This window comes from Mus caroli, chromosome 2 (assembly GCF_900094665.2).
Source record: "Mus caroli chromosome 2, CAROLI_EIJ_v1.1, whole genome shotgun sequence".
In the NCBI taxonomy this organism is placed as follows: Eukaryota; Metazoa; Chordata; class Mammalia; order Rodentia; family Muridae; genus Mus; species Mus caroli.
Genome location: NC_034571.1, coordinates 21975954 through 21993774, shown reverse-complemented (window position 1 = coordinate 21993774; position 17821 = coordinate 21975954). Strand labels below are relative to the sequence as shown.

The following is a 17821-nucleotide window of genomic DNA, read 5'->3' as shown; positions in this document are numbered from 1 at the left end:
CTGGAAGCAGTCTGTAGCTCAGGAGAGTTATGAACAGTGGGTCAGCAGGGCTGGGAAGCCAGGGTCAGAGAGGGAGATAGGCTTATAGGGGGACATTCCTGGTATACTGCACCCACCTCAGTGACTTATTGATTATGCAAGACATATAGTATTTTGTTTGCCCCCACCCCTATCGTTTAACATCCCTAGTGCTTGGGCCGATTCTTCCCAACCTTCTGAATGCAGTTCCTTTAATACAGTCCTCATGATGTGGTGACCCTCTCCCCGCAACCACAAAATTACTTTGTTGCTACTTCGTAACTGTGATTCTGCTATTATGAGTTGTCATGTAAATATCTAATATGCAGGATATCTGATATATGAGACACCATAGGGGTCAAGACCCCCCAGTTTGAGAACTGCTGGCTTAGACCGCATAGATGGGCGTTTCTGTCTCAGGTAAGCTGTAGATGTTAGAATTGTTACTGGCTTTTGCTGTTCCCTGTGGACATAAAGTTCTCCTGGTATCAATCCACAAGGTCCAGTGTTATTAGATGCAAGATTGACTGATGAGAAGGAGCAAAATCTGTCATTGTGATGCTTGGGTGTAGTGGTTATGTTCCATAGAGAACACATGCTGAGTGGTCCTAGGTCATGTCTGTCTCTCTGTCTATCTCTGTCTCTCTCATACACACATACACACACAGACACACAGACACACAGAGAGACATAGATACACACAGACATAGACACACAAACACACGGGCACACAGAGAGACATAGACACACACAGACATAGACACACAAACACACGGACACACAGAGAGACATAGACACACAAACACACAGACGTACAGAGAGACATAGACACACACAGAGAGACACAGAGAAACATAGACATATACACAGAGACATAGACAGACACACATACACACACAGACACACAGAGAGATATAGACACATACAGACATAGACACACAAACACACAGAGACACAGAGAAACATAGACACACACACACACACAAAGACATAGACACACACAGAGACATATACAGACAGACAGACAGACAGACACACACACACACACACATACACACACTTGGTTTTGTTCTCTCTCAAAGCAACAGCAAGGAGCAGCAAGGGAGCAAAGATTGACAAGTCAATGTTTTGAATTGGCTTGCCTCCCTTTTCCTTCTTGGGGGGGGGGGAGAAAAAAAGCATAAAGGCAAACATTGTGTTGTACAGTTAGATCAGGATTCTGTGACTACTGCTGGCCCAGGCCTGGGGTCTGGAAAGGGAGAGCCTCATCTGGGGGGTTTATGTGGTCCCTCCCTGCTTCTCCAAGGAAACCTACCATGTTGGAGAACTGCCTAGCGCTAGGGAGGTCCCTGTGTCTCCTCTCTTTCTCCACATATGGAGCCTGAGATATAGTCTTCTCTTGTGGCAGAGCCCTGGGGATCCTATGCAGTGCTAGCTCTGGTCCAGTCAGTTGAACAGGGGCAGACCTCCCCTTCTTGCTCTTGTCATTTGATGACCAAAGACTCTCATGGTGCTGGATGTCAAAATTAGGAAGCTAGAGATTTTGATTATCAGGTGTTCATGACTCAGGCCCTGGGCCTGCAGCTACCAGGTCTGTGGGCCCAGTCTTCTCATCTGTACCCTCTAGAGGGATTCAGGTGGGCAAACAAGCAAACATGCAGTTCCTGTGAGCATTGTGGGAAGAAGCATTGTGTTCAAGACCAATGCTGCAGTCTCTGCTCCTACTCACTTGGGTCTTGTGTGAGATGCTAAAGATGCCATTAGCAGCAAGGCCTGGGGTAGCCTAGCTCTGCCTGATGGTGTTTTAAAAGTTTAATGCAAACCTCAGGGCCAACCTGGTGCCTCACCCAGCTCTGGGAGACCTGAGCTCATCCAAGCAAGCTGCCAGGACTGGGCAGGTTAACCCAGGGCCCTGGTGCCTCCACTCTTCCTTGGTAATGGCATGTGTGGTCAGCTGTTGGGAAGGAATCCATAAAGGAGCAGGCCCCCTTCTCTACCTACACTGTGGAAGAAGGGGGTTTCTTTGCTGTTCTCACCGAGCCCCTGCCAGGCTGTGTTCCTGAAACCTCACATGCTGTGTGCTCTGGCATTTTTCATCTGCAGTCCCCCTGTTGTTGGTGCCTTGCACAAACCTGCTGGTGCTTCTGGCCTGGCCCGGGTGGGTGAGACTGCCTGAGAAGGGGCTCTCTCTTGAGTGCTGCCTTCCTTCCTTGGCAACTATGTGGTGGTACCTGTGTGTTTGCTGATGTCCAAGGCTTCTTATTAATTTGACAAAATTAAATCCTGCAAAATAATTTAATTTCTCTCCCCTTGTTTTCCTTGCTGGTGATCACTGTGTAGATCGGTACCAGGCCCCATCCTTTCCACTGGCTAAGAAGTTCCTAGTCTTTGATGGGATGGAAAAGTGCCTGTCAGATTCTAGACAGGACCTACAGGCCCTGGAGCTGAGACTGGTTTGGGGGTACTGAGAAAGTTGGCCTCTGCTTATTGGTGATCCAGTCCTGTCCATGGAGATATCTTTGGAGTGGTTTTGTGCCTTTGCTTCTCAGGGGTGTGGCTCTAAGACCCAGGTAAACCTCGGAGTGCTGTGTGGCTGAAAACCGTGCCCTCATTTGAATCTTTTCTGGGAACTTAACTCTGGCAGGCTCTCCCTTCTGCTTGGGAACTGAACTCTTGTGTCTGGATACAGTTGTAGTACCTTCACCTCTGACCCAGTGCCCTCATCAGTTTTCTTTCACATCTACCTATTGGCTTCGGTGCTTTCAAGGGACTGGTAGGACCCTAACCTCCCTTGAGGGATTGTCTACAAAGACCTCACCCATTTCTTATTCTGGAGATAGCTGGGAACTCCCAGGAGCTTCCTCTGTGTGGGACAAGGACATCAAAGGTGAGCATAGCAGTAGGGTTTGTGCTTGGCTTTGGGGTATTTTCATGGGTTTCCCAAAGTAGGGTACACCCTGAAGATTTTAATGAAGGAGCAGTTTCTTAGTGCAAACGCTGTCAGGATGGATGGGGTAAGCAAAGGCAGAGACTGCCAATATACTACTTGACTCTAGAACTTTCCATAAGCAAACAAATATAGCATAGCTTACCATGAAGAGGAGCTGTGCTGGGCAAGGAGGGGAAAGAGGGGAATTGAGTTACAGAAGAGCCAGGAGGGTGTAGTGGTGCAGGGCACAACTATGTAGGCTTGGTGCAGACAGTCATGAGGAGGCTCTGTCCTTCCCACGGAGCAGGCAGCCATACTTTGGCCCACTTAGATGCAAAGCTCCCTCGTCCCCCCGCTGCAGCCCCAGGGTCAGCCCTGGCTGGTCTTACTTTTCATGATCCTGGAACGTAAGCCAAGCCTTTATTTGATTCTTTTCTCCTAAAGTTCAGCTTTGTTTTTGCCCCAGCCAAGGCTTCTAAGAAAGCAACCTAAAACCAGCTCCGGTCTGGTTCTCGCAGGCTGGGTACAGGCACTTGCCAGCACAGGTGGCCTGAGGACAAGGTAGCAAATGAGCCAGTTGTCCTCGGTCCCTGGGGACCAGGTTGGCCTTGTCACTTTCTGGGAGTATAATGGCCCCTTCACTGCGTGAGCTGGACTGGCCCAGGTCCTGGGCGCCAGCCCCTGAGGTATGGACATAAACGCCTCACCTGTTCAGGTCAAAGCAAATCGGGGACATTATCAGTCTACGTGGTAGCAGGCCCAGGCTGCAAGCTTTAAAGAGTCTGTTTTGATCTGTGCTCTAAAACTTCCCCAGAATCCACCCTAACCCCACTCTACAACCGACACCGGAGACTGCAGGCCATAGGAAATGGCCAATGCCGGCAGGACGGAGAATTTAACTTGGCCCACAAGCCAGGCTCACTCTGTTAGGAGTGGCTGGTCCCAGGAGTTTTACTCTGTCCTCCCAGTCTTTGCACCTGGTTACTGATCAATTAGCCCTGAGTATTGGACCCTACTGGAGCTGGGTCATAATGCAGCTTTGCTGGCCTCTGTCCCTGGCCAGGCTTCGGGAGAGCCTCTGTTTGGTTGGGAATGCCTGTGGCAGAAGTTGTGGCTCTCTGAGCAGAAAGCATCTCTGTGGTGGGTGCTGTCCATCTAGGAGTGGAGCCTTTTTGTCTCTTTCGTGCCCTACATCTCTTGAGTAGCACAGTCGCTCTCTAGCCAGGCTCAGCATTTAGCCAGCATCCCATACAGCCCTGAGCACACCTTGTCTTGCCCAAGATGGACTTGTGAGTCCTACCTGTACGATTTCTGGAAAGAAGCAGCCACTAAGTGTGGGGGGGGGGAGGTGGAGGGACTGTCCTGGGTAAAGGTATGGCCCAGAGGTGACCCTGACAAGCCCTGAGTCTCCTGGCCTTGTGGAGAACCTCCTTTCAGCCAGACTGAGCATTTGTTTGTAATCTTCAGGTCCCAGAGAGCCTCATGGCCAGCCACCCTGAGGGTTCTCATTACCTCCTTTAAGGAGGCAAGGACGACAAAGGCTTGGAGGGTTCTACAGGCTGGGCTTGCTGGCAGCTTCCACACCTGGACTCTGCCCCACCCCATCCCTGTTCACAGGAGCCCACAATGTGTAAATAAGGAGGTGCCAGATGGCTCCATTTTGTTGTTGTTCTCTTTGTGTCTTGGAGGGTACACTGGGAATGCAGGACCATTAATACTACCACCTGCTGAGCCTGCATCACCTTGATAGTACTGCTTCTCAGCCTGCTGAGCCTGCATCACCTTGATAGTACTGCTTCTCAGTAGACATCGCCATTGCCACCCTTGACCCTTTCCTTTCTTGCAGGTAGAATATGTTCTTTCTGGAAGCATGGTTAGTGACAGTGAGAGAAACTGAGGCAGGCTGCCCAATAGCTCTCCCTTGCAATTAAGCAAATGCTGTGAGCCTGAAAGGAGAACCCTACCCTTTGCCCAAGCAGAACATGACTGGCCCTTCCCAGAAAGGGCACAGGAGACACCTTACTTAGTTGCCTAGCTGGTCTCTATTCATAAGAACTGTTTCAGGGAGCTGAAGGAGCAGGTACCCTTAACCTTACAGGGGTCTGCCTGGTGATAAAGTTCCTCCTTTCTTAAAGAGCCAGTCAGATACGATAAGATGGAGTGAGGTAGAGGTAGGGTTCTGGACCCACAAGTCTGACTTATGGAGCCTGTGGCCCAGCAGAGTGTTTAGCTCTGAGGCTCTGAGGAAAAGTGGGGGAGATAGCTCCAGGGTCCTAACCCCTTCCCAGTCTGTGCCTCTTTAGGACCCCTTTGGCACCCTTCTTCCTATTCCCCATCTCCTGACTGTGCTTGCCCCCTTCCCCATCCCCTAACCCCCTGCCCTGCCTCCTGCCCAGTCTCTTGCTACCCAGGAAGAGTTAAGTTCGATGCGTTGCCAGCTCTGCAGACTGTTTGGAATAGTTTAAATGCTTTGACACTGGGTCTGTACAGGATGGCAGGGAGGCAGTTTACTGGGTAATTCATATGCAAAACTGCACTATAAATTTCCAAGCTGTCTCAGTTGCCGTGGCACCACGAAGCATTTCTCCACGTACAGTACAGTATTTCTGCCATCTTTGTTTGCATTGCAGTGAGTCATCAAAAGTCTGTCTTGCACCAACACCCGGAGCCGTGCATTCCTCTGGCACCAACGCGCCACTGTTTTTAAAGCTGGGGCTGGGAGCTGGCATTTACTTCAGCTCCCAAATCAAAGGCGGCTATTCATTCCCGAGAGCTGCCTGGATGTTCGTCTGCATCCGGCTGCTTCATTGAGATGCTGCGCGCTGCCCGGGAGAGCCGGCCTGGGTGCAGCTGAGCTGCGGCCGCTGAGCCCAGCGCCCAGCTCTCTGCCACCCCCACCCCTCCTGCAGGGCTCCTCACGCCCTCCCCACCTCAGGGTTCCTTGCTGCATTCCCCGAGCAGCTGGCGGGCCGGTGTGCGGGAGCCTGCTGCCAGGCTGAGTGGGCAGTGTCTGCCGCCGGCCACAGCCGCTGAAGGTAGGTCTTTCCTCTCCGGTTCCTGTCTGCCGGCCAGCCCAACAACTTCTCTGTAGCGGGGGCACTGCGGGGCGCCCCGGAGCTGCGCCCACCTGCCCAACTCCTGGCGCAGGGTGGCTCCGCCCTCCTCTACAGCCACCCGGCGCCTCTGCGGCCGCCCGCACTTTCCTCCCGCGGGACACAGCGGCCCTTTGTGCGGCTCTGCAGAGTTGGGCCAGGGCCTGCGCCTTCTCCGGTCACCCCCCCACCTTCCAACTCCCCCGCCATCAGCAGACTCCTATGCTGATAAACAGTGGCGACCTGCCCTCTACCTCTGCCCCCTGGCGGGCTTAGTCCTGAGACCCTTCTACTTACCTGGGCTGGGACCAAGCCAGCTGGGATTGGCCGGTTTTGGAAGTGGGGCGGAGGGAGGGCGCACGGGGCGGGAGGCTTCTCTGCGACAAGCACCAACTCCTTTTGCATCCCTGAGGGTGCTCAGGACCAGGGTCCGGTTTTGGGGCGCCTGGAGCTGCCAGGAAGCACAGAGTGTACCCGGAGCCCTTCCATCCAACAAATAGAGGTCTGTCCCCAAGGAAATTGTGGAGGAAGGAGCCCACTGAGTTCCCCCTTGTCCACCTTCCTTGTTCTTCCTTAACCGGCAGAGGAAGCTTGAAGCTGAGCAAGGACTCTGAGAGGGGGACGCTGCTCTGCAGTTCCTCAGAGTGCCCTCCGCAGGCTGCTCAGTGGGCAAAGAGGAAAAACAGACCTGAAACTAAAGCCCTCCTGCTCTGGGACTTCTCAGGGAAAGCTGCACAGTGAGGGGCTTTGGGCTCAGGGAACTTTTTCCCTCTAGAGGAGGAGTCCCTGAGATTGCTTCTGGGCTCGACCCTTACTACCTTCCACCCGAATCAGTGGGTGACTTGTCTGTCCAATTCACTCCTCTCTTGTTTTCTGGAGGGCTGGAGCCTCTGTCCTGTGTCCTCTGCACAGATGGGGAGAACAAAGCCCTGCCCTCAGAATTACTAAGAGTAGTCCATGGGTTCTGTGAACGCAGTAAATGACAGGGGTTCTCATGCTTGTGTGGGGTCAGGATCACTGCCCTGCCTCCAAGCTGGGATCCGGATCCTGAGATACCTCCCCACCCCAAGTCCTTCTGGAAGGAACGTTCTAGCTGAGGAGAGTGTCTTAAGCCGGGCACTGCCCTTGTCAGAGGCTGGGAGCAGGTTGCTATACAGGGATGGGGGTCATCTAGCATTCAGTTGACCACAGTGTTCCCCCAACAGATGTGCCTCATCCAGGCTGCCCCACGTTGAGTCTGAGACCCACCACAGCACCACAGCACCCACCATGTCTCAGATGCTGCACATCGAGATCCCCAACTTCGGGAACACAGTGCTTGGCTGTCTCAACGAACAGCGCCTGTTAGGCCTCTACTGTGATGTGTCCATCGTGGTCAAAGGCCAGGCCTTCAAGGCCCACCGTGCCGTCTTGGCCGCCAGCAGCCTCTATTTCCGAGACCTCTTCAGTGGTAATAGCAAGAGTGCATTCGAGCTGCCGGGCACGGTGCCGCCTGCCTGCTTCCAGCAGATTCTGTCCTTCTGCTACACAGGTAAGCTTACCATGGCGGCCAGCGAGCAGCTCGTGGTCATGTACACAGCCGGCTTCCTGCAGATCCAGCACATCGTGGAGCGGGGCACAGATCTCATGTTCAAGGTGAGCTCACCCCACTGTGACTCGCAGACCGCCATGATCGAAGATGCCAGCTCGGAGCCCCAAAGTCCCTGCAACCAGCTGCAACCGGCCACTGCTGCCTATGTCACGTCTCCTTCTGTGCCCATCCCGCTTCTGACCCGTGTAAAGCACGAAGCTATGGAGATGCCGCCGGCCAGTGGCCCGGGCCTGGCTTCTAAACGCCCACTAGAGACAGGCCCTCGAGATGGTGTGGCAGTAGCTACAGGTGCTGCAGGGACACCTGGCACGGCCCCTCTGAAGCTGCCTCGAGTCTCCTACTATGGTGTGCCAAGCCTGGCCACTCTCATCCCCAGCATCCAGCAGGTACCCTATCCCCCGGGGGAGCGGACCAGTCCTGGGGCCAGCAGCCTGCCCACCACTGACAGCCCCACCTCCTACCACAACGAGGAGGATGAGGAGGATGACGAAGCCTATGATACCATGGTGGAGGAGCAGTATGGCCAGATGTACATTAAAGCCACAGGAAACTATGCAGGTAACAAACGGCAGGGCAGGGCACCTTGCAAACTGCCCACAGAGGGCATGTTGCACGGTGGGACTTTCTGATGATTGCAGCCTGCTGTGGAAGGTCTCTATGCTGCAGGCAAGGTGTGTGGTCTGGAGGAGTTGGGCAGGAACCCAGACCCTGCCCATGGGGTCTGACACTAGTCTGTCAGACTTGCAGCATGATGTGCAGAGCATTTCTGCCTGACATTGAACAAATGAAGGAGCTGGGGGGCTCAGTGGTCTAGGAGTCCCTTTAGGGTTTAATGACTCTTGCACTTTTGTATAAGTATTTTGGAATGGAGCTCTGGGCCTCCTGGGTCTGGGTAGATAGCTTCTGTTTCCTTTTCATGGGGAGAATTGGAGCTGGTGTTCTCCTGATAGCAAGATACAGTGCTAGCCACTGCATTGGCCAGGGTGAGTAGGCCCACTACAGGGAATCCACCAGTATATAGGGCCTTCCATTCCTGCTCACCACCAGTTAGGAGTCCAGGGGAAGACCCAAGACCCCTTTGTTCCTGGGACCCCAAGACTTGGAGGTGTCTGTAATACAGATCCTATTAAAGGTGCCCTTTTCCACTATGTTGATGGTTACACACAGCTCTGAAACGGTGCTGGGCCAGAATCAGTGTGAGCTGAGGGCAGGGGATGCTCCCTGGGATTCCACAGAGCTGGGAAAGGACCTGATCTCTACTCATTCCTTAAGACCATGCTTGCACAGCCCATACCTCCCCCGGTGCCTTTGGAAGAGTGGAAACAGGGCAAAGTGTATCCAGTATCCTGTGTGTTGAACCTGCTCATCAGGGCTTGGATTGTCTGGCTCCCTAACTGCCTACACAAGGACAGCCCAGCTTTTTCAACAGGTTGGAGCCAGTGGCTTTGGAAGGTTTTGCAGAGCTGGCATGTATAGGGTGGGAACAGGAGGCCAGGCAGCTCTCAGCCACCCTTGATCAGGCTAGTTGAATACTTCAGCTCTCTTGGTTCATAGATAGTTCTTAGCTTAGGGGCTATGGGACAGGGACCTTGCCAAAGGTGTTCTGTGAAGTCGTGGGTGTCAGGAGGGAGTCACGCTTGACCCATTTTGTGGTGGTGAAGTATCCTGGAACATGGACAGGCTATGGGATGGGCCCTGCTCTGTTGGCCCCCGTACAAGGTCTAGCTTTCCTTGTCTCTCTCTCCAGCAGGCCCGTAAGTGGGGCAGAGAAGGGGGTGTGCAATTTCTTGGTTAAAATCTAGGTTATTGGTGGTGACGCTGCTACCCTGGGTGTGCTTGAGAAGGGAGTCATGGGATGAGCAGGTAGAGGGAAGACCTGGCCCTGACCATGGAACTGCACGCTCCCTGTGTCTGGCTTTGATTGGGGACAGCCTCACACCACCTGAGCCAGTGGCTCATTGCTCCCTGCTCAGACAAGATGCCTAAGTCTGAGCTGACAGACTCTGGATTATTCTCAGGTACTCCTATAAAGGCTGACTCCCTCTGGCTTTAGTTTTCCACCCCAAGTGAGGGGCTAGCCAGGGCCACTCAAGGACCTACTGTCCACTGTGTGTCCTGAGGTGTAATGGTGGCTTGGACCCCCTTGCCACCTCGCCCTTTAAGAGCTGTTCCCAGTGCGCTTTGCTGTACCACTTATAGCAGCACCCTGTCTGAAACCAGCCACGATGATCTGCCCTGTAATTCTAGCACTCAGGAGGTGAAAGCAGAAGGTTCAGAACTTCAAGGTCATTGGGTACATAGGCAATTGGAGGCCAGCCTGGGACACACTAGACCCCATCTTAACTCCTCCCTAAATAATGTGCCACCCTTGTAACCCAGCCCTCTGTGTCTTGAGCCATTTGAGTCCCCCTCCCTCTGGCTCCTGCTCTGATCTTAGATGTCCTGCGTTGCTGTTAGAAGCAAGTCCCTGAGCTCGGGCGGGACACAACCCCGCCTTCCGGAGACTTGACTGTCTCAGTTTACACAACAGGATGTCCATCTCTGCTTCCTGCCCACCCCATTTTATCTCAACCCACACAGGGTAGCCCTTCTAGTGGCCAAGACTTCTGCAGGAGAGCAACAGGCAGAGATGTGTTCCTATCCTGATGTGCTGCCAACAGACACTTGGGAACTACATGTTGTCATAGTAGGAGAGCTCTGACAGGACAGGCAGGTGTCCAGCATCCCTCCCTTTGGCTGCTGGTGAGCAGCACACACTCTCCAGGGGTGAAGCACACACATCGATATATTCTGGAGCCGCTGTTCTCCAAGCCAGAGAGATTGTCAGTGCCCAGCACTTCAAGGGCAGGAGGATGGTGCCCCAATCATGGATCCCACATAGCCAATGATATAGACAAAGCCACAGCCCAAGCCACTTCTCTGCTCCTCCCCTACCCCCACCCCATCCTTCCTTGGCACAGGAAGCTTATCTGAACCTTCAGACCTCTATACTGGGTTGTGTTGTCTCCACACAGTCAGCACACCCAGGAGCCAGGAGCTGCCTCAGGCCCAGCAGCAGGCCCAGTAGGGTAGTGTGGGACCTGGGCTAGGGACACCAAGGGCTTTAGTTGTGTTCTGGTTCTGCTCCCAAGGCAAATCTGACCCCAAGTCCCCTAGTGGCAGAGGCAGACATGGTGCTGCTGTACTTTCTGGGGATCATGAGTAGTTACTGAGCTATGGTTGGTGTCAAGGTCATACCACCTTAAAGAGGTTCCTGTGGTAAGGCAGGCTGGGGCTTAGGATACTAAACCCAAGAGGGTATAGCAGTGACCAACACCAGGAGGCCTCGATGTTCTGTCCCATGAGAAGCCAGAGCCAGGCATGGAGCTCACTGTGTCCCGCCTTCCCCAGCGCTTCAGCAGTGTTGATGGCAAGCCCAGCTCCTCTTTACCCTGGACGATGCTTAGTTGTTCTGTCAGCGGCCACCCACTATACTTCTGAGTTAAACCCTGCCTGGTTTGTGCCATCTCCCCTCTGAGAATACCCACTACTGGGTTCTGCCCATTCTCCTCACTCTGTTCTTTGAGACGGGAGAACTAGTGTCCATTTCTGTGGGTCACCATGTGAGGGCTGCCAAAATTTAGGAGAAGTCAGGGTTACTCACAGAGCATTCCCCCCACTATCTCCACTTGACATGGACAGACATCCTTTGAGAGTTGTACCAGCACATAGTAACATGACTGTACTGATTCTGCCCTCCAAAAGGGATCTCCAAGGTGGTCCTTGGAGTTTGAAAGGGCAGGGGTGGCAGTTTGCTATTGTTGTGTGGGGCACTGTGAGACCTATGTGGGGCACTGTGAGACCTGGGTGGTCATTTATTGCTTCAGCCATCCCATACCTGAGCTGGCTGGGCTGTCTAGACCTGCACAGAGCCAGTGTGGTCAGGAGGGCTCCTGTCTGGGTGGATAGTCCTGCTTACAGCTGCCCACTTTTCCTAGCATGATATAGTTTATGGTAAGATTCTCCTGCATGGCCAGCTGGCATGGTGCCCTTTAGATGGTGTGATGGTTTGTATATTCTCGGACCAGGGAATGGCACCATCTGGAGGTGTGGCCTGGTTGGAATAGGTGTGTCACTGTGGGTGTGGGCATAAGACCCTCACCCTAGTTGCCTGGAAGTCAGTCTTCCACTAGCAGCCTTTGGATGAAGACATAGAACTCTCAGCTCCTCCTGCACCATGCTTGCCTGGATGCTGCCATGCTCCCACCTTGATGATAATGGACTGAACCTCTGAACCTGTAAGCCCGCCCCAATTAAATGGTGTTTTTATAAGACTTGCCTTGGTCATGGTGTCTGTTCACAGCAGTAAAACCCTAACCAAGACAGGTGATGTTTCCTGCCATATCTCCCCATGAGTGGAGAGAGGGACTGGATTAGGGTGCTGTGCTGAGTGCTCCCCCCAATCACCTGTCACTCTTAGCCTGGGCAGGGACATATAGTCAGAGCCCAGCTTGGTCCATAGAGCGACCCAATAGGGGTGCTTTTTATCCCTGGTTTGGACTGCGTAGGCCCAGGAAGAAAAGTCAGTGAAGGTGGTGTAATGCCGGCTCTGCACGGAGAACTGTCTTCCCATTTAAAGGGCAATGCGGTGCAGTGGGGGTGAACTGAAGGCAGTGCTGGCCTCTGGTTATCCTAGCCCTGGCCTGGGAAGGGCTCTCCTCACAGCTCCCTGTTTATTCTTGAATCCCATGATTTCCACTCCAGACAGCACTGGCCTAGGCTTCCTGCCCAGGGGTTGTAGGTGTGAATCACCATGTCCATCATCTTAAGATAGTTTGCTTTCATTTCTATTATTTTACTCTTTAAAAAATGATGTATATCTATCTGTGTGTCTCTCTGTGTGGGTATGTGCACATCAGCACAAAGTGGCTAGAGGCAGTTGTAAGTGACCTGAAATAAGTGTTAAGATCTGACTTGGAGTCTCCTGCAAGAGCATCACATTCTTACTTCTGGGCATCTCTTCAGCCAGTTAAGCCAGTTTTGAGGCATGGCTTGCCTGTGCAGTTTTAATTTAGTGGTGACTTCTCTGCTCCCTTGGACTGTGCCTCTTGTTGTCTTGTGCCCAGTTCTCTTTAATTTTTGGATTCATTTTGTGTATGAATTTTCCTTGTGCACGTGCTTGTGTGTGTGTGTGTGTGTGTGTGTGTATACCACCCACATGCCTGGTACCCGCAGAAATCAGAAAAAAGCATTGGATTCCCCTGGAGGTGGAGATATGGTTGTGAACCACCATGTGGTGCTGGGACTTGAACCTGGAGTCTTAACTACAGAGCTGTCCAGGGCCTCTCATCCAGTTTTTTGTTTTTTGTTTTGTTTTGGTTTTTGGTTTTTCAAGACAGGGTTTCTCTGTGTAGCCCTGGCTGTCCTTGAACTCACTCTGTAGACCAGGCTGGCCTCGAACTCAGAAATCCGCCTGCCTCTGCCTCCCAAGTGCTGGGATTAAAGGCGTGCACCACCACTGCCCGGCCAGTTTTTTGTTTTTTAAAGGGCACTGAAGAGTTTCTGCTTTATTTTACAAACAAGTTCTCTGTAGAATAAATGTATAAAAATGTTTTCTATAGCTAGCTCAGTGTGTCTTTATTATCATGATGTATATGCAAAGACTAAGAATGAAATGTTTTGTTGGATACAGTGCTGATTTATTTTTGAGACAGAGTCTCACTGTGTAGACCAAACTGGCCTCAAACTCACAGAGTTCTGCCTGCCTCTGCCTCCTGAGTGTTGGTATTAAAGGTGTGTGAGCTGCCATGCCCAGCATCCAGCAGATGCCCAACATTTATTCATGTTTTTTATAGCCAACTAAAGCTTTTCTTTTCTTTTCTTTCCTTTTCTTTTCTTGAGACAAGGTCTCACTATATATCCCTTGCCAGCCTCACTATATATCACTCATCATGAAGATGAGGCTGGCCTTAAACTCACAGAGATCTGCCTGCATCTGCCTCCTGGGTCCTGGGATTAAAGGTGTGCACCATTAAACCCCTCCGATTTTATTTTGCTGTGTTCTGTTTTATTTCTTCTTTTGAGGCAGGGTCTCCTAGTGTGTCCGAGATTGACCGTGGATTTGCTGTAGTCTTGCTTCAGCCTCCTGTGTGCTAGGACTTCAGGCCTGAGTCAGGCTTGCTGAGACTCTGTCTGCCTAACACAGAACTTCATATGTATTTGTTCTCCACATTCAGGTCACTTAGTCCCCTTGAGGTGAGGTTTGAGGTAAGAGTTTGTTTTCTCTGTATGGATGTTTGGAACTGTACTGAATTCACACCTTTCAGGGGCCCTGTTCAGGGGCTCTGTTTCTGTCAAATTCTCCACTAGCTAAGTAACAGTGCCTTTAAATAAGTCACCATGTCAGGGGTGTAAAGCCCTTTCTGTTTTCCTATTCAAAATTGTTGTGCCATCCTAGCCTTTATTAATGTCCATAGGGCTCAGCTGTAGGGCAGAGTGGGCAGGGCCAACCTCTGAGCAACTGGCACTTCAGATGCCTGAGCTTCTGAGCCACTGGATCCCACGTGGCTTCTGGTCACCATATCGTACACGTGGAACCAGTGGGCCATAGCCATTGCTCCTGAGAGCATTGAAGCCCAATGGTTTGGAATCATTCCCAATCAAGTAGCCATCACCCCCAGTCAACTTTAGAATGTGGTTCTCACTGCCTAGAAAGCCCCACAGGGTCACTTTACTTCCCCACACTAGCCAGCTCCTGTCCAGTCTACATATTTGGTGTTGTTATCTGGGCTTTTCAGACATACAGCATTTCAGTGTCCAGACTGTAGTGACCAGCATTCGACCTTAAGAACCATTGTACTGAAGAACGGATAGCTGCTTCATTTTTTTTCTTGCTGAGTAAGGTTCCACTCTGAGGATGTGCCATCCTTTCTCTGGCAGTCCTGAGCTCACTCACAGATGTTTGATATTAGCTCACAGAGGCTGTGAGCAGGAAGTGTGTCCAGTCACCCAAGCAGGCTCTTGTGTTTCTTCCTGTGTTTGGCACAGACCTAGGGGTTGGTTTGAGTCACTGTTGCCGTGAGTTATACTGCATATGATTTTATTTTTATTTATATGTAGTCTTGCTTGTTGGTTTTGCACCTTGTGCTTCAGTCCCCGGCTGTCCAGAGGTTCCTTGGAATGTCACTTACCCCTGCCTGCCGTATGGGGACAGTATTTCACTGCCTCGGGGGTCATCCCGCCTTCCCTTTGCCCCTCAGATTTTCTATTAGGAGCTCTTCCCGTGTTGAGCTGTCCTTGCATTCTTGTGACAAGATACAGTGACTATACATTCCAGCTGCCCTTTGCTAGTTTTGCTGGAGAAAGTTCATGTGTTCATGAAAGCTGCTGATCTGTGTTTCTTTTGTGTTTTCATCTGTTTGTCCATTTGTCTGAGTGTCTGATTGTCTGAGACAGGGTCTCATTTTGTAGCCCTGCCTAGCCTGCAACTCATAATGTAGACTAGACTGGCCTCGTACTCACAAAGGTCCCACTGCTGGGGCTAAAGAAGTGTTACCTGCCTGATTTAGCAGCGGGAACACTGGCCCTGTGCGTCTTGTCTCCATCGGGTTTTAGTTTTGTTCTTTACTTTGTTGTTGTTGTTGTTTTACTTGAGATGGGGTCTCACTCTGTAGTTCTGGCTATCCTTGAATTCCCTCAAATAAACCAGGCAGGCTTTGAAATTACAGAGCTTCCCGCACGTGCTTCCCGAGTGCTGGATCACCACACCCAGCTATGGTTTTTTCATCTTTTTCCTAAGATTTACTTTATTTTTAAGTGTGTGAGTGTATGTGTGTGTGTGTGTATGTATGTTCGTGTTCGCACACACATGAGCACACATGCACATGCCCACAAGCATGGACCTGAGTGCACAGAGGTATTCTATCCCCTGGAGCTGGAGTCAGAGGTGGCTGTGGTTCTGTAAGTGATGTGGGTGCTAGGAACTAGACTCAGGTACTCTAAAAGAGCAATAAACACTCTTTTTTTAAGATTTTACTTTTATTTTATGTATGTGAGTACACTGTCGCTGTTGCTGTCTTCAGACACAGCAGAAGGGGATATTGGATCCCTTTTCAGAGGGTTGTGAGCCACCCATGTGGTTGCTGGGACTTGAACTCAGGACCTCTGGAAGAGCAGCCAGTGCTCTTAACTGCTGAACCACCTCTCCAGCCCTCAATAATCACTCTTAACCACTGAGCCATCTCTCCAGCCTCCTCCTCTGTTGTTCTGAGAAAGTTCATATGCGTTTGATGATATCTCCTGCTTTAACTCTGGGAAGGAGTGTGTCACTGCTGAGTCCACTCAAGCCTGGTGTATGTTGCTCTTAATTGTGGGAAGTCTTTAACTTCTCAGTTTATTTTAGCTGCCAGTATTATTACCAATTACAATTTCCCTTAATTACCTAAAGATATGGAGCCATTGAGATCTTCCCTCTCATTTTGTTTCCCTCTCATTCTGTCATGGTAATTTGTGTACTTCATGGAACTTATCCATCTCCAAAGTCTAATTTTATGTTAATAGATCCAGTCCAGCCCCCCTTCCTTTACTACTCCCCTTCTTTCTTCCTTCCTCCTTCTCCCTCTCTTCCACAAGGCCTCACTCACACTAAGGAACTGCTCCACCACTGCAGCTCCAGATGCCTGAATCATTAGCTGACTGTTGGCTCCTCATTTAACTCTCCCATCTGCAGTACATTTCTTATAAGATGGTGGCTGGCTGGTTGGATGTGTTTAGCTTAGTCCTATCTGACACCCAGTCTTATGTGGTTGAAGGTATTGGGTTCTGCTGCTGCTGCTGCTGCTGCTGCTGCTGCTGCTGCTGCTGCTGCTAGGTCTCCTTTCTGTGCTCCTTGCTCTTTTCCTTTCTGGTCAGTTCCTAGCACCCCTCTCCTGTTCCTTTTGGCACAGTGTGTGTCTGCAGCCCTAAGCTGGCATCTGTGTCTTGTCTTATACTCTGCCTTCCTCTGCAGCCCTGAGCTGGCATCTGTGTCTTGTACTCTGCCTTCCTCTGCAGCCCTGAGCTGGCATCTGTGTCTTGTCTTGTACTCTGCCTTCCTCTGCAGCCCTGAGCTGGCATCTGTGTCCCGTCTTGTACTCTGCCTTCCCGAACAACTCCCGTCCTCCCTGCAACCACAGCTTTCCTTTCTCTGAGCAGTGAGTCTTGAGATAGGCTATTATTTTTACCTTAAATGGCTGGTTATCATTTATCGTTCCCCTCTTTGGTAACTTTTGGCATTTGCATGAATAAAAGCTACTCTCTGAGTATAAGCAGATACCAGGAGTTCTGGAAGTCTATCCACAGTGGAGACTTGCAGTGGAGAGGCAGGCTGATACCCCTTCTTGGCCATCACTCGGCCCCCTCAAGGCCATCTCTTTCCTTCATCTCTTGGCAACCATGGGCCTGTTTTGTGTCATATAAATGGGAATCCATTGCAGCCTGTACCTTTAGAACCTTACACAGCTGAGGTTCAGTCAAGTCGTGTTATTAATGGTTCAGCTTGTGCCTTTAGAACCATGCGTATTTGAGGTTCAGTCATGTGGTGTGTGTTAGAGGTTTGTTCTTTTTATGGCTAAGCCAGTCTCCTCCCATTGCAGTTAACTCCTCAGTTTGTGAGTAATGCCCGGTAAATGGCATTATAATTTTGGGCGAGTGGACATCGGCGTGTGTTTGCCCAGGTGTTTCCTCTTATCCTCACTTTCCTTCTGCTGGAAAATCTCTCTCAGTGGCTCTCAGGGTTCAGTTAGTGATGAATTCTGAAAAATCAGAAAATTATCTCTAGACTACTTCTTTAAAGCTTCTACCTTGCTGAGCATGGTAGCCCATGAGTTTAATCCTAGCACTTGGGGGCAAAGGTAGGAGGATCTCTGTGAATTTGAGGCTAGCCATGTCTATATAGTGAGTTCCACAATAGCCAGGGCTAGGTAGGTAGAGAGACCCTGTCAGTCAGTCAGTCAATCAATCAATCAACAAATAAATAAGAAGTAAGAATTATACCTCACTCTTTATAGTCTCTAAGTGTTTTTCCTATGTGTAGTTGTTGATGCCTTTGCTTCTGAAGGATGCTTTTGCTGGAGGTGATAAGCTAGGTTGGCCATACCTGGTTTTGGTGCTGTAGCATGCTGCCTGCTCTCTAGGCTGCTGTCTGCATCTAGCCTGCACTCCAGTGCACTGTGC

General features: G+C 51.1%; 1 protein-coding gene across 3 annotated transcripts in view; it reads left to right on the top strand.

The window, feature by feature from the left end:
- Nacc2 (NACC family member 2) overlaps nucleotides 1–17821 on the top strand; it is a 67089-nt gene that overhangs the window by 27240 nt on the left and 22028 nt on the right. Inside the window, exons 2-3 of one of the 3 annotated variants that reach the window (XM_029472943.1) lie at nucleotides 7245–7489; nucleotides 7571–8188. In XM_029472943.1, the coding sequence (XP_029328803.1) occupies nucleotides 7309–7489; nucleotides 7571–8188 (799 nt within the window). In that variant the 5' untranslated portion in view covers nucleotides 7245–7308. Of the gene's footprint in view, nucleotides 1–5497; nucleotides 5983–7244; nucleotides 8189–17821 lie in introns of those variants that run through there. The other 2 variants (XM_029472941.1, XM_021150620.2) reach the window with 2 other exon arrangements.